We start from the raw sequence: 13,470 nt of genomic DNA, 5'->3' as shown, positions 1-13,470 counted from the left end.
ACCGTGTCCATCATTGTTTTTACGTTGCAAAGTTAAAGAGAATGAATAAAACGAGGAAATTAAAATTGAAAACTAATTGTAAACCATAACCTGTCAATAAGAGGCTCTTGAATCAATTTTGAAAAATGGACATGGCTTTGTGGCTAAAGCTACCGGCCGCAGGCCACGCTGACTGGCGCAGCTACATGTATAACCCCTTAAATCATTATATAATATAATATATATATATTACATATGATCAAATTATTTCGGATTATCTTCATAATAGTACATGCAAAAGAAGAAACCAACTAAGTTCGATACCCCTCCCCGTTTCATAAATTTTAGATAGGATACGCAAAGTAGGCCTACCGCAGAATTTTGTATCACTGAAGTACATAAAGCCTATTTTAAAATTAGAGCATAATAATATATACCAACCCCTATTATAATATATCTTACTTCGAATGCCTAATTTCTGTGGGCGATATATACATGGATGTAAATATGAAAATGGCGTATTGTGTCAATTTTATAGAGGTGCATGACTAAGGAAATTGCTAAGTTATATACATGTCATGATTTAAGTTGACTGCAAAAACAGGGAGGCGGGTTCGAGCCTTGTGACTTGAGTAAACATTATACAAACTACCGCCCCTGGGGAAAGGGGTCACGTGATTCAAATGTAATCACGTGATTTCATCACATGCAGGCCTACCGTACCTAAACAAGGAGGAAGTGCCCGTGTTCAATTTTAGAGTTAAGACAATTGTGATTTTTGGATGTCATTTTTAGATAAAATGTCGCCCCGTCATATGGTACTGGTGTGTTTCATCCTGGTGGCAAGTAAGTACCTATCATGATTTCATTTCAAGTTGTACAATTGACTCTCAGAGCTGAGCTGAGGCTGAATCGAGATCGATCATGAGCTGAGCCTCGACTGCGCCTACGCCTCGGCCTGGATCATGACTGTCTGACTGTGGTACTGCCATTACTGGTAGCTTTAGAAAGAATTTTAAGCCATGCACCACGGCCGCGGCCGCGGCCTCCTATATTCCAGCACCCGACAAACGTTAAGTTGCAGACTGAACTTCACAAGTGGACCCTTCCTTCTACTCGTACAATTACAAACCACTTTGAAACTAATTATGGGTGCATTTGATCGACACTTTTGCACCCTAGAATCACGGTTTTTAAAGTAAAGACGTTTAGTTTAAAACGCAATTCGTTCAAGCGATTTTTTCGTCGGTCGTAAAAATAAACGTGTTTAAAAACACAAACATGTAATGCTGAAAAAGATGCGTTTTGTATCATGATTCTGCAGAATCACGGTCGCTAAAATTTGATTGAACGAATGTAGTCTCAATCCTGATTCTATCGTGGCCTGTTCCGGTTTGGGCAAAACCGCGCGCCTGCTTTTCATGCAATTGCATTCACTATACCATGCTCTTTATCGTCTTTATCATGCTCTTTATAGCCTGTTCCGTTATGTTATTCCTTGATTTCCTTCTATCATTTTCTCTTTCTGTCTTTCCTTATGTTATTCTTTGTTTCTTCCTTCTATTCTTATGTTTTTCTTTGTTTTTTCCTTCTATCACCTTTTCTTATGTAATTCTTTGTTTTATTTTTTTAAGCATTCTATCGACTTTCTCTTTCTGTCTTTTCTTATGTTATTCTTTGTTTCTTCCTTCTATTCTTATGTTATTCTTTGTTTTTTCCTTCTATCACCTTCTCTTATGTTATTCTTTGTTTTTATAATTCTATCACTTTCTCTTTTGTTATTCTTTGTTTCTTCCTTCTGTTTTAATAATTCTATCACTTTCTCTTTCTGTCTTTCCTTATTTTATTCTTTGTTTCTGCCTTCTTTCACCTTCTCTTATGTTTTTCTTGGTTTAAATCATTCTATCACTTCTTTTATGTTATTCTTCGTTTTAATCATTCTATCACTTTCTCTTTCTGTCTTTCCTGATGTTATTCTTTTTTTCTTCCTTCTATCACCTTCTCATTCTTTGTTTTATTATTGCGATCTATGCTCAAAACAGCAGTCGACAGTCGCCGTAAACAATTTCAAAAAAGCGCGCGCCAAGGTTGACCTATACTTCCTGGGTCAACTGCGCAGTGTGATGCGCAGTGGCTGGGCTCGAAATGAGCTAGAATCAGCGTTGATGAAAAATCGCTTGAACGCAAACCGCAGTGACTTTATTTTTTATAACAGCGTTTTGATTTGTAATTCATGTTTGTGATTCTAGCTTCAAAAAATCAATTAAACGCACCCTAAGAACATAACAACAAAATTGAACATTTGTCATTTGATACCAGAGTGAAGGCGATTTGCTTAAAGGTATAGAGTCTACCAGTTTTGGAAACGTCCCCTCTCAAACAATAAAATGGAAGCTGTTATTACCAATCATGTGAAAGAATATGTTTTGACTACTTAAAGATAAACTTTAGTACTGGTAATGCGATTGCATTGTGAAAGAAAAGGTGTGGAAATTAGGATCAGAAACAGTTGATCATGTAGCATGTAAGTATTGGTGTGCACTGCAAGGTTCTGGAGTCATCAAAATCATAATAAATTTGACCGAGTCTTGGTAAAGTAACAAGCGCTGTACACGGAAAGCTACATGTATATATGGGACAACACACATGGTGTCGGGGCTGGTACTACCTTGATTTCCTTGTCTTTCTATGCTCATTACTCAGCCAGTATACATTTTCTTCCAAAATTGTTTGGCACATGTCATTTATTTGTAATCTTGAACATTCAGTGTAAGTTTCGTTTGATTCTGTGAGAATTAATTTTCTTTTTTTTACCAGAACTCAAGTTTATCTTTAATACGTGATGATACAAAAGCTGCCTACTATTGATATATTTAGTAAATTATCACATCGATCTGGCCTGGATAGATATCGCAAATGCAATTTAACATTGAACATTTGGGCATATATTTCTGCTTTTTTGCAAATTTAGGTTGAAGTATTGCCATCTAAACTTCTGAAGGCAATATTTAAACAATATTGAATGGATATTTTGCACCCAGAACCCTTGAACCGCAATTTTACCACTACCAGTCTATACATCTCTTTAATGTTATGAGCTAAAATGTGATTTACATTACAAAAACGCTAGCTGACCTCTCACAAGAGTTTGCCTTGTCGGTTCTGCCAGAAACACAAATACGTGCAGTGTACACATAATAATAGCTGTTTTCTCGTTACCAATATGATACTTCAACTATGATAATAGTAATTAGTTTAACATGATAATTAACAACTGATTAAGGCACACTAGTTTACTGAAATTAGTTTTTGTTTCTTGTATTTAAAAAAAAACTAAATCTTTTTTCTGCTATTCTGTGATTTCCTAGATTCAGTTCTGTTTAAGGCTTTCTTGGTATTATATTACAATGGAACAGTTCCACGAATATATTAATAATTCCTATATTTTCCAGCTTGTTTTTTCTTAATTTCATCCCTTGAGGAAATGATTTATTAAACATGTTATTATTTTATGATTTGTTTTAATGTTCATTCCCTTTCTTCTGTTTTGTGATTCCCCAGGCCTCGCTAGCCTCCAGGCCTCTCCAGTGAAACCAGTCTTCAAGGATCACTACCATGCCTCCGGGCAAATCAGACTGCCTTATGCTGAAATCATCGAACCCTTTGAGATCTTCTTCCAGGGCCCGAAAAACAGGAGTAGAATGGATACCTACAGTGGTGAGCCTTCTTCTCTTTTCTTTCTCGATCCTAAGTGACTTTGTTAGTGAAATGAAGAGATGCAGGGGAAAAAATACACGGGGGCTCAGGGCGAATTAGCCCCCGAAATGCCCAAAAGAGCCCCGAAAGTCATAGAAGAGCCCCCAAAAATGTGCATAGAATAGAGTTCAATGCAGAACAACTTAAAGAGTGTTATTTCATGCAAGCAAGGTTAAAAAGTAGCCCCCAAAATTGTTTAAATATTTTTTTCCCTGAAGAGATGTTGCAATCAACCTCCAAACCGGGAGAAGATACTTAGATAGATAGATAGATTTTGACCTCACACAGGCAAGGTGGCTAAGACGGTAAACCATCTGGTTTGAATCCAACCCAGGCAAATGACTAAAGTCTGTGTTGTGTTTTAAAGGACCCCTTTCCTGTTTCATAGATGCGGGCTATTAACAGAGGAAAGCACTCTGTCCCTCGGATAGGATGTTAAATGGTGTCTTCATGTAGAGGAGAGTCACAACCTTTACATGTTAAGAACCCACTGCACTTTTCATATAAGAGTAGGGGGAACCCCGGCGTAGTTGACCACCTCTACTACCCCAATCAGTTATACCAGGAGGAGAGACCCGAGTGTTACAATAATTCAGTTTGCTTTTCGCCTCCCGTGCACAGGTGATGCCAAATACATAATAGTTATATAATAATAATCTAAAACTGAAGTCATGCCTATGTAATGGGGAAATTGTACACTTGTATCAATCAGATATGATCATTTACCTTGATGTTTTACTTTATCATCCAAAAGACGTTACTCACTTTCAAACAATGATCTGTCCACTTGAGTTAGTTTGTAGGCAAAGACAGACAATTGACCATCCCCTTACACCAACTCTCTGGCAAGAATTAATTCCTTGAAATGCTAGAGCGCCGTAATGGCAGCCGTGCTGAAGCCGGGGTAATAATCTGGAGCGCCAGAAGTGTCAAGTCTGACAGACATGAGCGCTATACAAGAACCCACTATTATTATTACCCCCTGTTTAAGTAAACTGTATTTATTTGTTGTGACTGTCACAGAGTAATACAAAACTTACATTTTATAGTACTCATATTTTTTTTTTTGGCCTTAGCATGATTATTTGTGTTGAATGACCAAATTTTTGTTAAAAGTTAAGTTTTCAAATAAATAAAAAAAAAAAAAATTGAAGCTGAACTCTGTATTTCCATCAACTTGTAGGCATGGACAAGGTGTACTTCCGAGGTGATGAGAAGGATTATGGTAATCTCTACAAGATCTCTCCCGCTACCTTGAAAGGTATCGCCTCTCTTGAGAGCTGTTTCCTCATCCCCGGTGAGAAGGGGGCCCCGGTCATGCCTCAGAGTATGCTGCCTGATCTCACTGGCTTCACGGTAAGTTGAAATTTAAGTGGTGCAAAATAAGTAAGTCAGGCCTGATAATTACCCAATTTAAATTGGTTTCCTGATTCTTTTTATTTTTTTCCCCGATTCTTTTTTTCTTCCTGATTTTTTTTAATTATTTTTTTTACCCGATTTTTTTTCTTCTTCCTGATTTCGTCCCCATTTTCCTGATTTTTCCCAAATTTTCTCTATTTTTTCCTATTTTTCCCAATTTTCCCCCAATTTCCCCCAATTTCCCCCCAATTTCCCCCCAATTTTCTTACTCAAAAGGGGGGAATGTTATTTGATGACATTTTTTTTTTTAGTGCTCACTATCACCTCTGGTAAGTTGAAAATAAAATTTCATGAGTTTGAGTGCACTCTACACCCTGGACCACTAAATAGCCATATATTTTCATGGTATAATTTCACTTTGTAAAATTTTCAACATAACCTTTTCAGTAAGTATTTAACATATTCCCATAAGAATATCTTGGATTTGGATATATTCTAAAAGAAGTACTTGATGCAAGTATATATCTTGATGATGATTATTATGATGACTATTATCTACCAATTCGGGGGTGGCCGTGGTGCTACGTTTACCCACATCCATGATTTAACATTTACCTCTTGACTTGAGCATGCTCTATTTAACTAGAACACACTCTTTTCTTACAGTTCTTATCTGGTGGACTGCGAAACGGGCAGAGCGTAAACTTGTGGCAGAACAAAACCACCATGACGTTTTTTAACCAGTCACGCACCAGCACGTACACCTTCGCCGTCACCACCACCACCCCTCCAAGACCTGTACAGTATCGGATGATGGGATTTGATAGTCTGCTTGGTTCGCACTTTGACGAGTATATCATCGATTACGACTTCTATGATGAAGCAACTGCAATCTCTGATGATATCTTCAGCATCCCCAAAAGTGAGTCAGTGATAGAGAAATGAATTTAAAAAAATATGAACTAACGTGCAAATATGTTGAACTAACATGTATCATCGGGCATCTTTTAATTGCCAGAGTGAGCCTTCGTATTATCAAAGCAAAAGAAAATACACTTCTAAGTAGCGAAACACTCAATAGACATTATCTTTATATTTCATCCAAACCGTAGAATTTTTTTTAGAGCTTAGACAAGCTCATCCAATCCGTGGGACATATACATTGAAATTAAAACTCGTATCATCATTGCGGGTGTACCTTATTATTATTATGATTATCATCATCATCGTTATCATTACATGTCTCATTAACATTATCGTTATCATTATCATCATCAATTATTACCATCATCGTCACCATCGTCATCAACATCATTATTTTTATTATCATGATCATTTTATCATTGTCATTTTTTATCATTATCATTATCTTTATATATCACCATTTTTATCATCATTGTCATTATCGTTGTTTGCATAACTGTTAACAGGATTGTCATCATTAACATAACATACCTTGTAAACAACATCAACATCATGTGCAAAGCACCAATATTGATACAATTCATATTAAACTAACATCAACGTTACTGTTTTCAGATTTGACATGTGCTGGATTCCCAGGGCCTGGTGTGGAGCAGAAGATCAAGGGCAACCCCATGAGAGAGATGGTGAACCCAGAGATGGGTGACCGCCTCCATCAGCTCTTTGATGAGTACAAGCAGAAGTATGACAAGAGCTACAAGACGGACTTGGAGCATGTGCAACGCAAGGGCCATTTCACCAAGAATGTGAGGTAAGACCGGGCTTGACATAAGCTGGTGGATTGACTTGCTCCCATCTTTCTTTGAAGCATGAACTTAAAGCCCCACTGCATTACTTGTAGCTACTTGTGCCCTCTATATAGCAAAATGCCTTATCGGTGATTGTTGGTCCCCCATGATCCTCTTTTTCTTATGTTAACTGAGAGCTGACTTGATGAGATAACCACCTGTCAGTGGCCTTGCAGGGAAGTCTAATCCCCCTGACCAAACTAGTACAGATAAGCTTTAATACAATTTTTTTCTCTAAAAACCAGTAAAAAAAAAAAAAAATTGTTGGGTCGGTCGTAAAGGGCAATACAAGATATTTTGTTTTAGGCCTAGACGGGAGGAATTTTTAAAAATCAGTGGTTGTAATTTTTGTTTGAACGTGATACTCTGCTTTCGTCATTAGGATGATCCATTCCATCAACCGAGCCAACCTGGGTTACGTACTGGACATCAATCACATGGCTGACCAATCACATCAGGAGCTGAAGAGGATGAGAGGTCGTCTTCGACAAACCAGACCCAACAACGGACTCCCCTATGATGGTTCTGACGTCAGCGATGATGCCGTACCAGACCATATCGACTGGAATGTGCTGGGTGAGTGATCGTTGCACGGAGGCTTGTACAGTCAAACCTGCTTTATTGACCACCTGTCTACTAAGTCCACATTTTGTGGTTCCCTTGAAATTGGCTTCCCATGGAAATGTATACTAAAGGAACCTGTACATAAAGACCACTTGCCTATATAAAGACCACATCTTGTCTCCCTTGGGTGGTCTTTATAGACAGGTTTCACTGTATTCTGTCAGATGGTCTTTGTCTGTATGTCTCCCCCTACCCCCCCCCCCCTCCCACCACTCTCTTCCCTTTCTCTTTGTCCCTCTATCTTTTTGTCCATCACACCCTCCACCTCTCTCATGCTTGTTTTTGTGTCAATCTTGTTATTCTTACTCTTTCTATCTCTTTCTACTTTTCCCTTTCACTTTATCCTCTCTGTCCTTCCCCCCCCCCCTCTCTCTCTCTTTCTCTTTGTTTATCTTTGTCCCTCTATGTCTCTTTTATTGCAGCTCTTGTTTTTCCTCTCTGATTCACTTTCTCTTCATCTCTCTATTTTCTCCTATCCTTCACTCTGTGTTTATCCTCTTAATAGTCAAGGTTAGAAATCCCAAATATGTGGATTAAATTTAGTCTGCTGATCTATCAGGTTCTGAGTGTCAACCTCCGAGTGTCAACCTTTATTGCTGCAGTATTAATTTAGTGATGTACCAACAAAGCCTTATATCATTAGACTAGGTACATGTAGAATGAACTTTAAACTTTTCTGGAAACTTGAAACCTTTTTCGGCATGAAACTGTCACAAATTGCAGATAACAGGTTCTACTACAAAGTGCTCAAAGTCATTGTTGTGGTCTCTTGGGGGGGGGGGGGGGGGGGTTAAACTTTTGCAAATCTGAACTGCTCGCAAAGTTTGCAAAGTTTCCTGGTTTTACAGTTGAACTGGTTTATTGATTATTTAACAAAACATACATTCAAAGGTGCAGCCAAATGCTAAAACAAATCAAATCTAAAAAAGATTTAAGAAATACATTAAAATACAATACATTGAAAATACTGTAATATGCAGAGTAATATACAAATACAAAATAGTGATAATATTGCACCGACATACAACAAACAAACAAGGAAAGTAGTTTTTCTATATTGATATAAACCATGTGTTGTGTTTTACCTATATATCTCACATGTACAATGTAGGTGCTGTGAGTCCAGTCAAGGACCAGGCTGTATGTGGATCCTGTTGGAGTTTTGGATCGGCAGAAACCATTGAAGGAGCTGTCTTCATGCAGGTAGGTTGACTGCTATTTCCTCTGTATTTTTGTGGTATTTAACAGGAAACTAGATTATATTTTTCTCCTATTTTCATATGGGAAAATAGACAAAAAAAACATATTAATGGCCGAGGATTTAGAACAAAAGATAAATGAAAAAATATATTCAGAGTCGAAAATGGCCAAAAAACGTATTTCTGTACTTCTTACCCCCAATGATGTTGACTAGTTTTTTAATAATAATAAAAATTATAATAATTGGATTTATATAGTGCCTCTTCCAAAGGATACAAGGCGCTGTCTCTTTATCTATCAACAATTTAATAGAAGTTGTAGAGGTGTGTTTTCAGATGTTTTAGACTATTTTATTATGACTAGGGTTGTAATGTTTTACCTCTTATACAAATTGTTCCATTTGTAGAATTTCTCACATATTTCTCTCATATATCTGTTCTCTGTAGAGTGGCAAGCGAGTGCGGCTCTCGCAGCAGATGCTAATGGACTGCACATGGGCAGCAGGGAACAACGGGTGTGATGGGGGCGAGGAATGGAGAGTCTACGAGTGGCTCATGAAGAATGGAGGCATCCCACTGGAAGAGACCTACGGACCTTACCTTGGACAGGTATTAATCATCAGGAGTGTTTCATAGTTTTGTCTTAAAAGCCCATCTGCATTAGTTTGGCCAGGAGGGATTAGACCTCCCTGCATTGTCACTGACAGGTGGCTATCTCATCAAATCAGCTCTCAATTAACATTAGAAAAAGGTGACCATGTGGGACCAAAGGTCACCGATTAGGCATTGTTTGCTATATAGAGGGCTATATGTACGGAAGTGCAGTGGGGCTTTAAATACAAGGACTTGTATTTTAATAAGATATTTGTAGTTTATTTTCAGTTTTTTTTTCTCCAAAGCTATTATTAGTTTCTTCTGGATATTAATATGAATGTTCAAGAATTTTAAGGTTTGCATGTGTATTTCTGTCTTTAAAAACGCCCCGGGTACAGACTGTTTTCATTAAACAGCTGGCATTAAGTCTATTGTCTTGTAGCCAATCACAGCCTGTTATTATTTTTGGGGGGGAGGGCGCATTGTTCCTTTAGCTTCTGGATAATTAACCCTTTGCTTACGGGATACCTATACATTGCTTACCTATACAATTCAGTAGTCAACAGGTTAATATTGCCAGGGTTTTGGGCTTTCTGTTCATTCCTTGCGATTTACTCTGATGAGTGCAAAAGCAAAAGGAAAAAGCTTTACTATGTCTGTATTCATTACTATTCTTTGATTTTGTAGTACAAATCATCTCTTTTAAAGGCCGTCTGTACTGGTTTGGCTAGGAGGGATTAGACCACCCAGGGTGATCACTAACAGGTGGCTATCTCATCAACTCAGCTCTCAATTAACATAAGAAAAAGAGGATCATGGGGGATCAATGGTCACCAATTAGGCATTGTTTTCTATAGAGAGGGAGCAAGTAGCTACAAGTAGTACAGTGGGGCTTTAATATCGTATTTCGCTATAAAGACCCACTAACTCCTCATTAGAGGGATAGCCAGAGGCTTGATCACTTGAAAAGAACTCAAATTATACACTTTAAAGAATTTGGCTGATTACATAATGCATTTGATCATCTTTTGAATTGTTTACACTCCTTTGTAGGCTCTCAGTCATAGCAGACTATTAAATTAGTCTGAAAAAGAAAACAGTCAACAATAATTGCTGGTACAGTAAAAAGAAAACCAGTCTGCATTCTTTCTGATGGATCTCTAACCCTTTTGATTTCTCTCTCCTTTTCTCAGAATGGGATGTGCCATTACGACAAGTCCAAGGCTGTAGCGAGTATCAAGAAATACTACAACGTGACCTCCGGTAACCAGAAGGACCTCAAGAAAGCTCTGGCGACCAAAGGACCTATCGCTGTCGGCATCGATGCTGCTGTGCCCTCTTTCAGCTTCTACTCGTACGGGACATATTATGATGCTAGCTGTGGTATGGAATTTCTTTCTCTTTTTCTTCGTGTTTTTTTAAAATTTTCCTCCTCCTCCTTCTTTTTATTGCTCTTAGTATTATTATTTGTCTTTTTATTCTCTGACTTTTCCTCCTTTACATCCTTCTTCTTCTTCTCTTCTTTTCTTCTCTTTCTTCTTCCTCATCGTCTCCTTCTTTTCTTCTCTTTCTTCTTCTTCCTTGTCTTCTTCTTCTTTTCTTCTTCTTCTTCTTCTTCCTTGTCTTCTTCTTTTCTTCTTCTTCTTCTTCTTCTTCTTCTTCTTCTTCTTCTTCTTCTTCTTCTTCTTCTTCTTCTCCTTCTTCCTCATCGTCTTCTTCTTTTCTTCTCCTTCTTCTTGGACCTTCAGGTACTTTTGACATCTTCACCTCCATAACAAAATAATCAGGTACCGCCCTTTGAGTCGGTGTTGTTCAATTCAAATGTGAAGGAGCTTTGCTTGGATGTGATAAACACATACCGGTACTGCCAGACCAATCCAAAACCGACAATGAACAACAATACCGGTAAATGAAAAGTCTGGGCCATGTTGGGTAAAGCAATCGTTTGGTCTGTTGTTATTTATCTGTGTCTAATCTTGTCGATATGACGGAAGTATAAAAGCTACATGCCAAAGTTGATTGAATTCTTTGAAAATTATTATTATTATTGCAGGAAATACAGTAGATGATCTTGACCACGCCGTGCTGGCCGTTGGCTACGGGACCGACAGCAGCGGTCAAGACTACTGGTTGATCAAGAACTCCTGGTCCACCCATTGGGGCAACAATGGTTACGTGGCCATCAGCATGAAGGATAACAATTGTGGTGTGGCGACAGCTGCTACCTATGTAGAACTAGAGAAAAACTAGAAGGATGGTAACCACTATGTCACAATAACATGAATTCTTGTGTAGAAATAAGATAAATGATTAACTAAGAAATATTTCTTTCCTCACAAGAACGAAGGCCCAAAATTTGATGTTGCTATGGCTGCTAGTTATGTAGAACTTAAGTAAAACAAGTATGTCACACTAACAATATATCTGTAATAGGGATGAGGGAAATGATACGTTATGAAGTAATATTGTTTTCTTAAGCAGTATGAAGGACCCAAACTTCGTTGTACTCTTGTAGACTTTAGTATTAAGATGGTAAGGATTTTGTGACAATAATACCAATAGGGTAGTCGTATACAATAAAGGGTAGTAAGTTCACCACTGAATAGTTCATGTATACCAACATTTATGAAGAAATTCTAATTCATCTCATTTACAACTTCCTAAATATTTAGAACTGAAGTAAATGAATGGTAAATATAATGTTTCCTGATTTAGGATGGATGTGAAACTTTTGTAAAAATTTAGATGAAGGGATGGTATGAGTACCTTTCATGTGATATGATCACACATTTATAATTTTGCAGCAGTCTAAAAACTTCTAAAGTAAATGTTTGAATAATTTGTTGTCTTTCGTCAAGTGTTTGTAAATGTTATGTGATTAGAGGGAAGTAGAAATCTATTTCTTACTCTGTATTTGGTCAAGGCGTTGACTACTGAATGTTCTCCTTCCCATAGGCTTAACACAGGGACCATCCGGTTCCCATAGACAAAGGGTTAAGGTGTTTGTATCTTGATGTTATACCAATATGTATGAGTACTTGTGATGCTTCATTATTGCCTTTAATGAATAAAAAAAATCATAGAAATTTATTTACTAAATATGGTGCAATTAGAAACAAAAGAAAGTAGAAAGTATCTATGTCAATTTTCCAAAGAGTTATACCAGAGAAGGTCAAAAGAAAGAGGCTGTTGTTTAAAACTTGAACGGATTTGATTATCTTTTTATGGAACAAAAAGATGATTGCCTTTCTATGCTTTAGTTTGATCTGAAATAAAGACTTGTTCTATTTTGGGCATGGTAATGGTGCACTATTGTGAATGTATAGTATTTTTGTTCAATAAGTAGAGTTATCATTGTTATAGTTAGTGGTTCTAAGGACAATCTATGTTTGTTTGAAGGTGCACTTTAAAAAAGCAAATATGGGACAATTATGTGATAGTTGTGTGATTTGTGTCCACATCTATAAAACATATTGAAACTTGTGTTTATGTTTGTATCGACTTCTCTATACATAATGATTGGGATTTAATGAATACCTACACATTTCTTTTGACAATCGTACAAGTATAATATATCTTGAAACGTTGACATTTCCAGCTATGATTGGTAATTTTTCTAACATATATGTGAAATATTTCTTATTTGCACATCAATCAAAGAAATTTGATAACTAGATTTAGAATTAAAAATTACCCATTACAATAATTATGATTTAAATGATTTCATGTCCTATGCAATAAGTGAATCTACCTTGAAGTGATTTAAAAATACACTCTCAGTACTTAATCTTTTAATTCAAAGAATAAACTACAGTGGACTGAGTTCCAGCTACAAATCATTCAATACATACTGAGTTTCAAACTTTATTTTGCCTGAAAATCAGATGAGTGGGCAGAAAATGTAATATATGTTCATTCTTCATTAGTCTTAATTGGCTTGGGGGGGGGGGGGTGTAATGCTCCTCTATAGATCATGCATACTTTGTGTTGATATTAGTCCATTGTAGAAATAATGTTTGTATTTCTCTATATTGCAGTATATTAATATTAATGATAACATTTATTTTTTGTAAAAATTTCATGAATAAAAATTGAGCAATAAAATGAGAGCATAAAATGCATGGAGAGTTGAATTTATTATAAGAATTTCAGTGTAATGGATTATTTTATTCTCCTGTATCCTGTAT

The 13,470-nt window shown here is 36.9% G+C and overlaps 1 protein-coding gene across 1 annotated transcript; it reads left to right on the top strand.

Annotated features, from left to right (window-relative positions):
- Window positions 1-677: 677 nt before the first annotated feature.
- On the top strand, window positions 678-13,423 carry LOC764060 (crustapain). Its single transcript, XM_011662497.2, has 10 exons — window positions 678-825; window positions 3,541-3,696; window positions 4,919-5,091; window positions 5,761-6,016; window positions 6,634-6,829; window positions 7,249-7,442; window positions 8,602-8,693; window positions 9,137-9,298; window positions 10,477-10,666; window positions 11,337-13,423. The coding sequence occupies exons 1-10, from the start codon at window positions 762-764 to the stop codon at window positions 11,531-11,533; spliced, it is 1,680 nt and encodes a 559-aa protein (XP_011660799.2). The 5' UTR covers window positions 678-761; the 3' UTR covers window positions 11,534-13,423.
- Window positions 13,424-13,470: the final 47 nt, after the last annotated feature.

This window comes from Strongylocentrotus purpuratus, unplaced genomic scaffold (genome assembly GCF_000002235.5).
Source record: "Strongylocentrotus purpuratus isolate Spur 01 unplaced genomic scaffold, Spur_5.0 spur5_scaffold_13, whole genome shotgun sequence".
Classification (NCBI taxonomy): Eukaryota; Metazoa; Echinodermata; class Echinoidea; order Camarodonta; family Strongylocentrotidae; genus Strongylocentrotus; species Strongylocentrotus purpuratus.
This window is presented reverse-complemented; position numbering and strand designations above follow the sequence as displayed.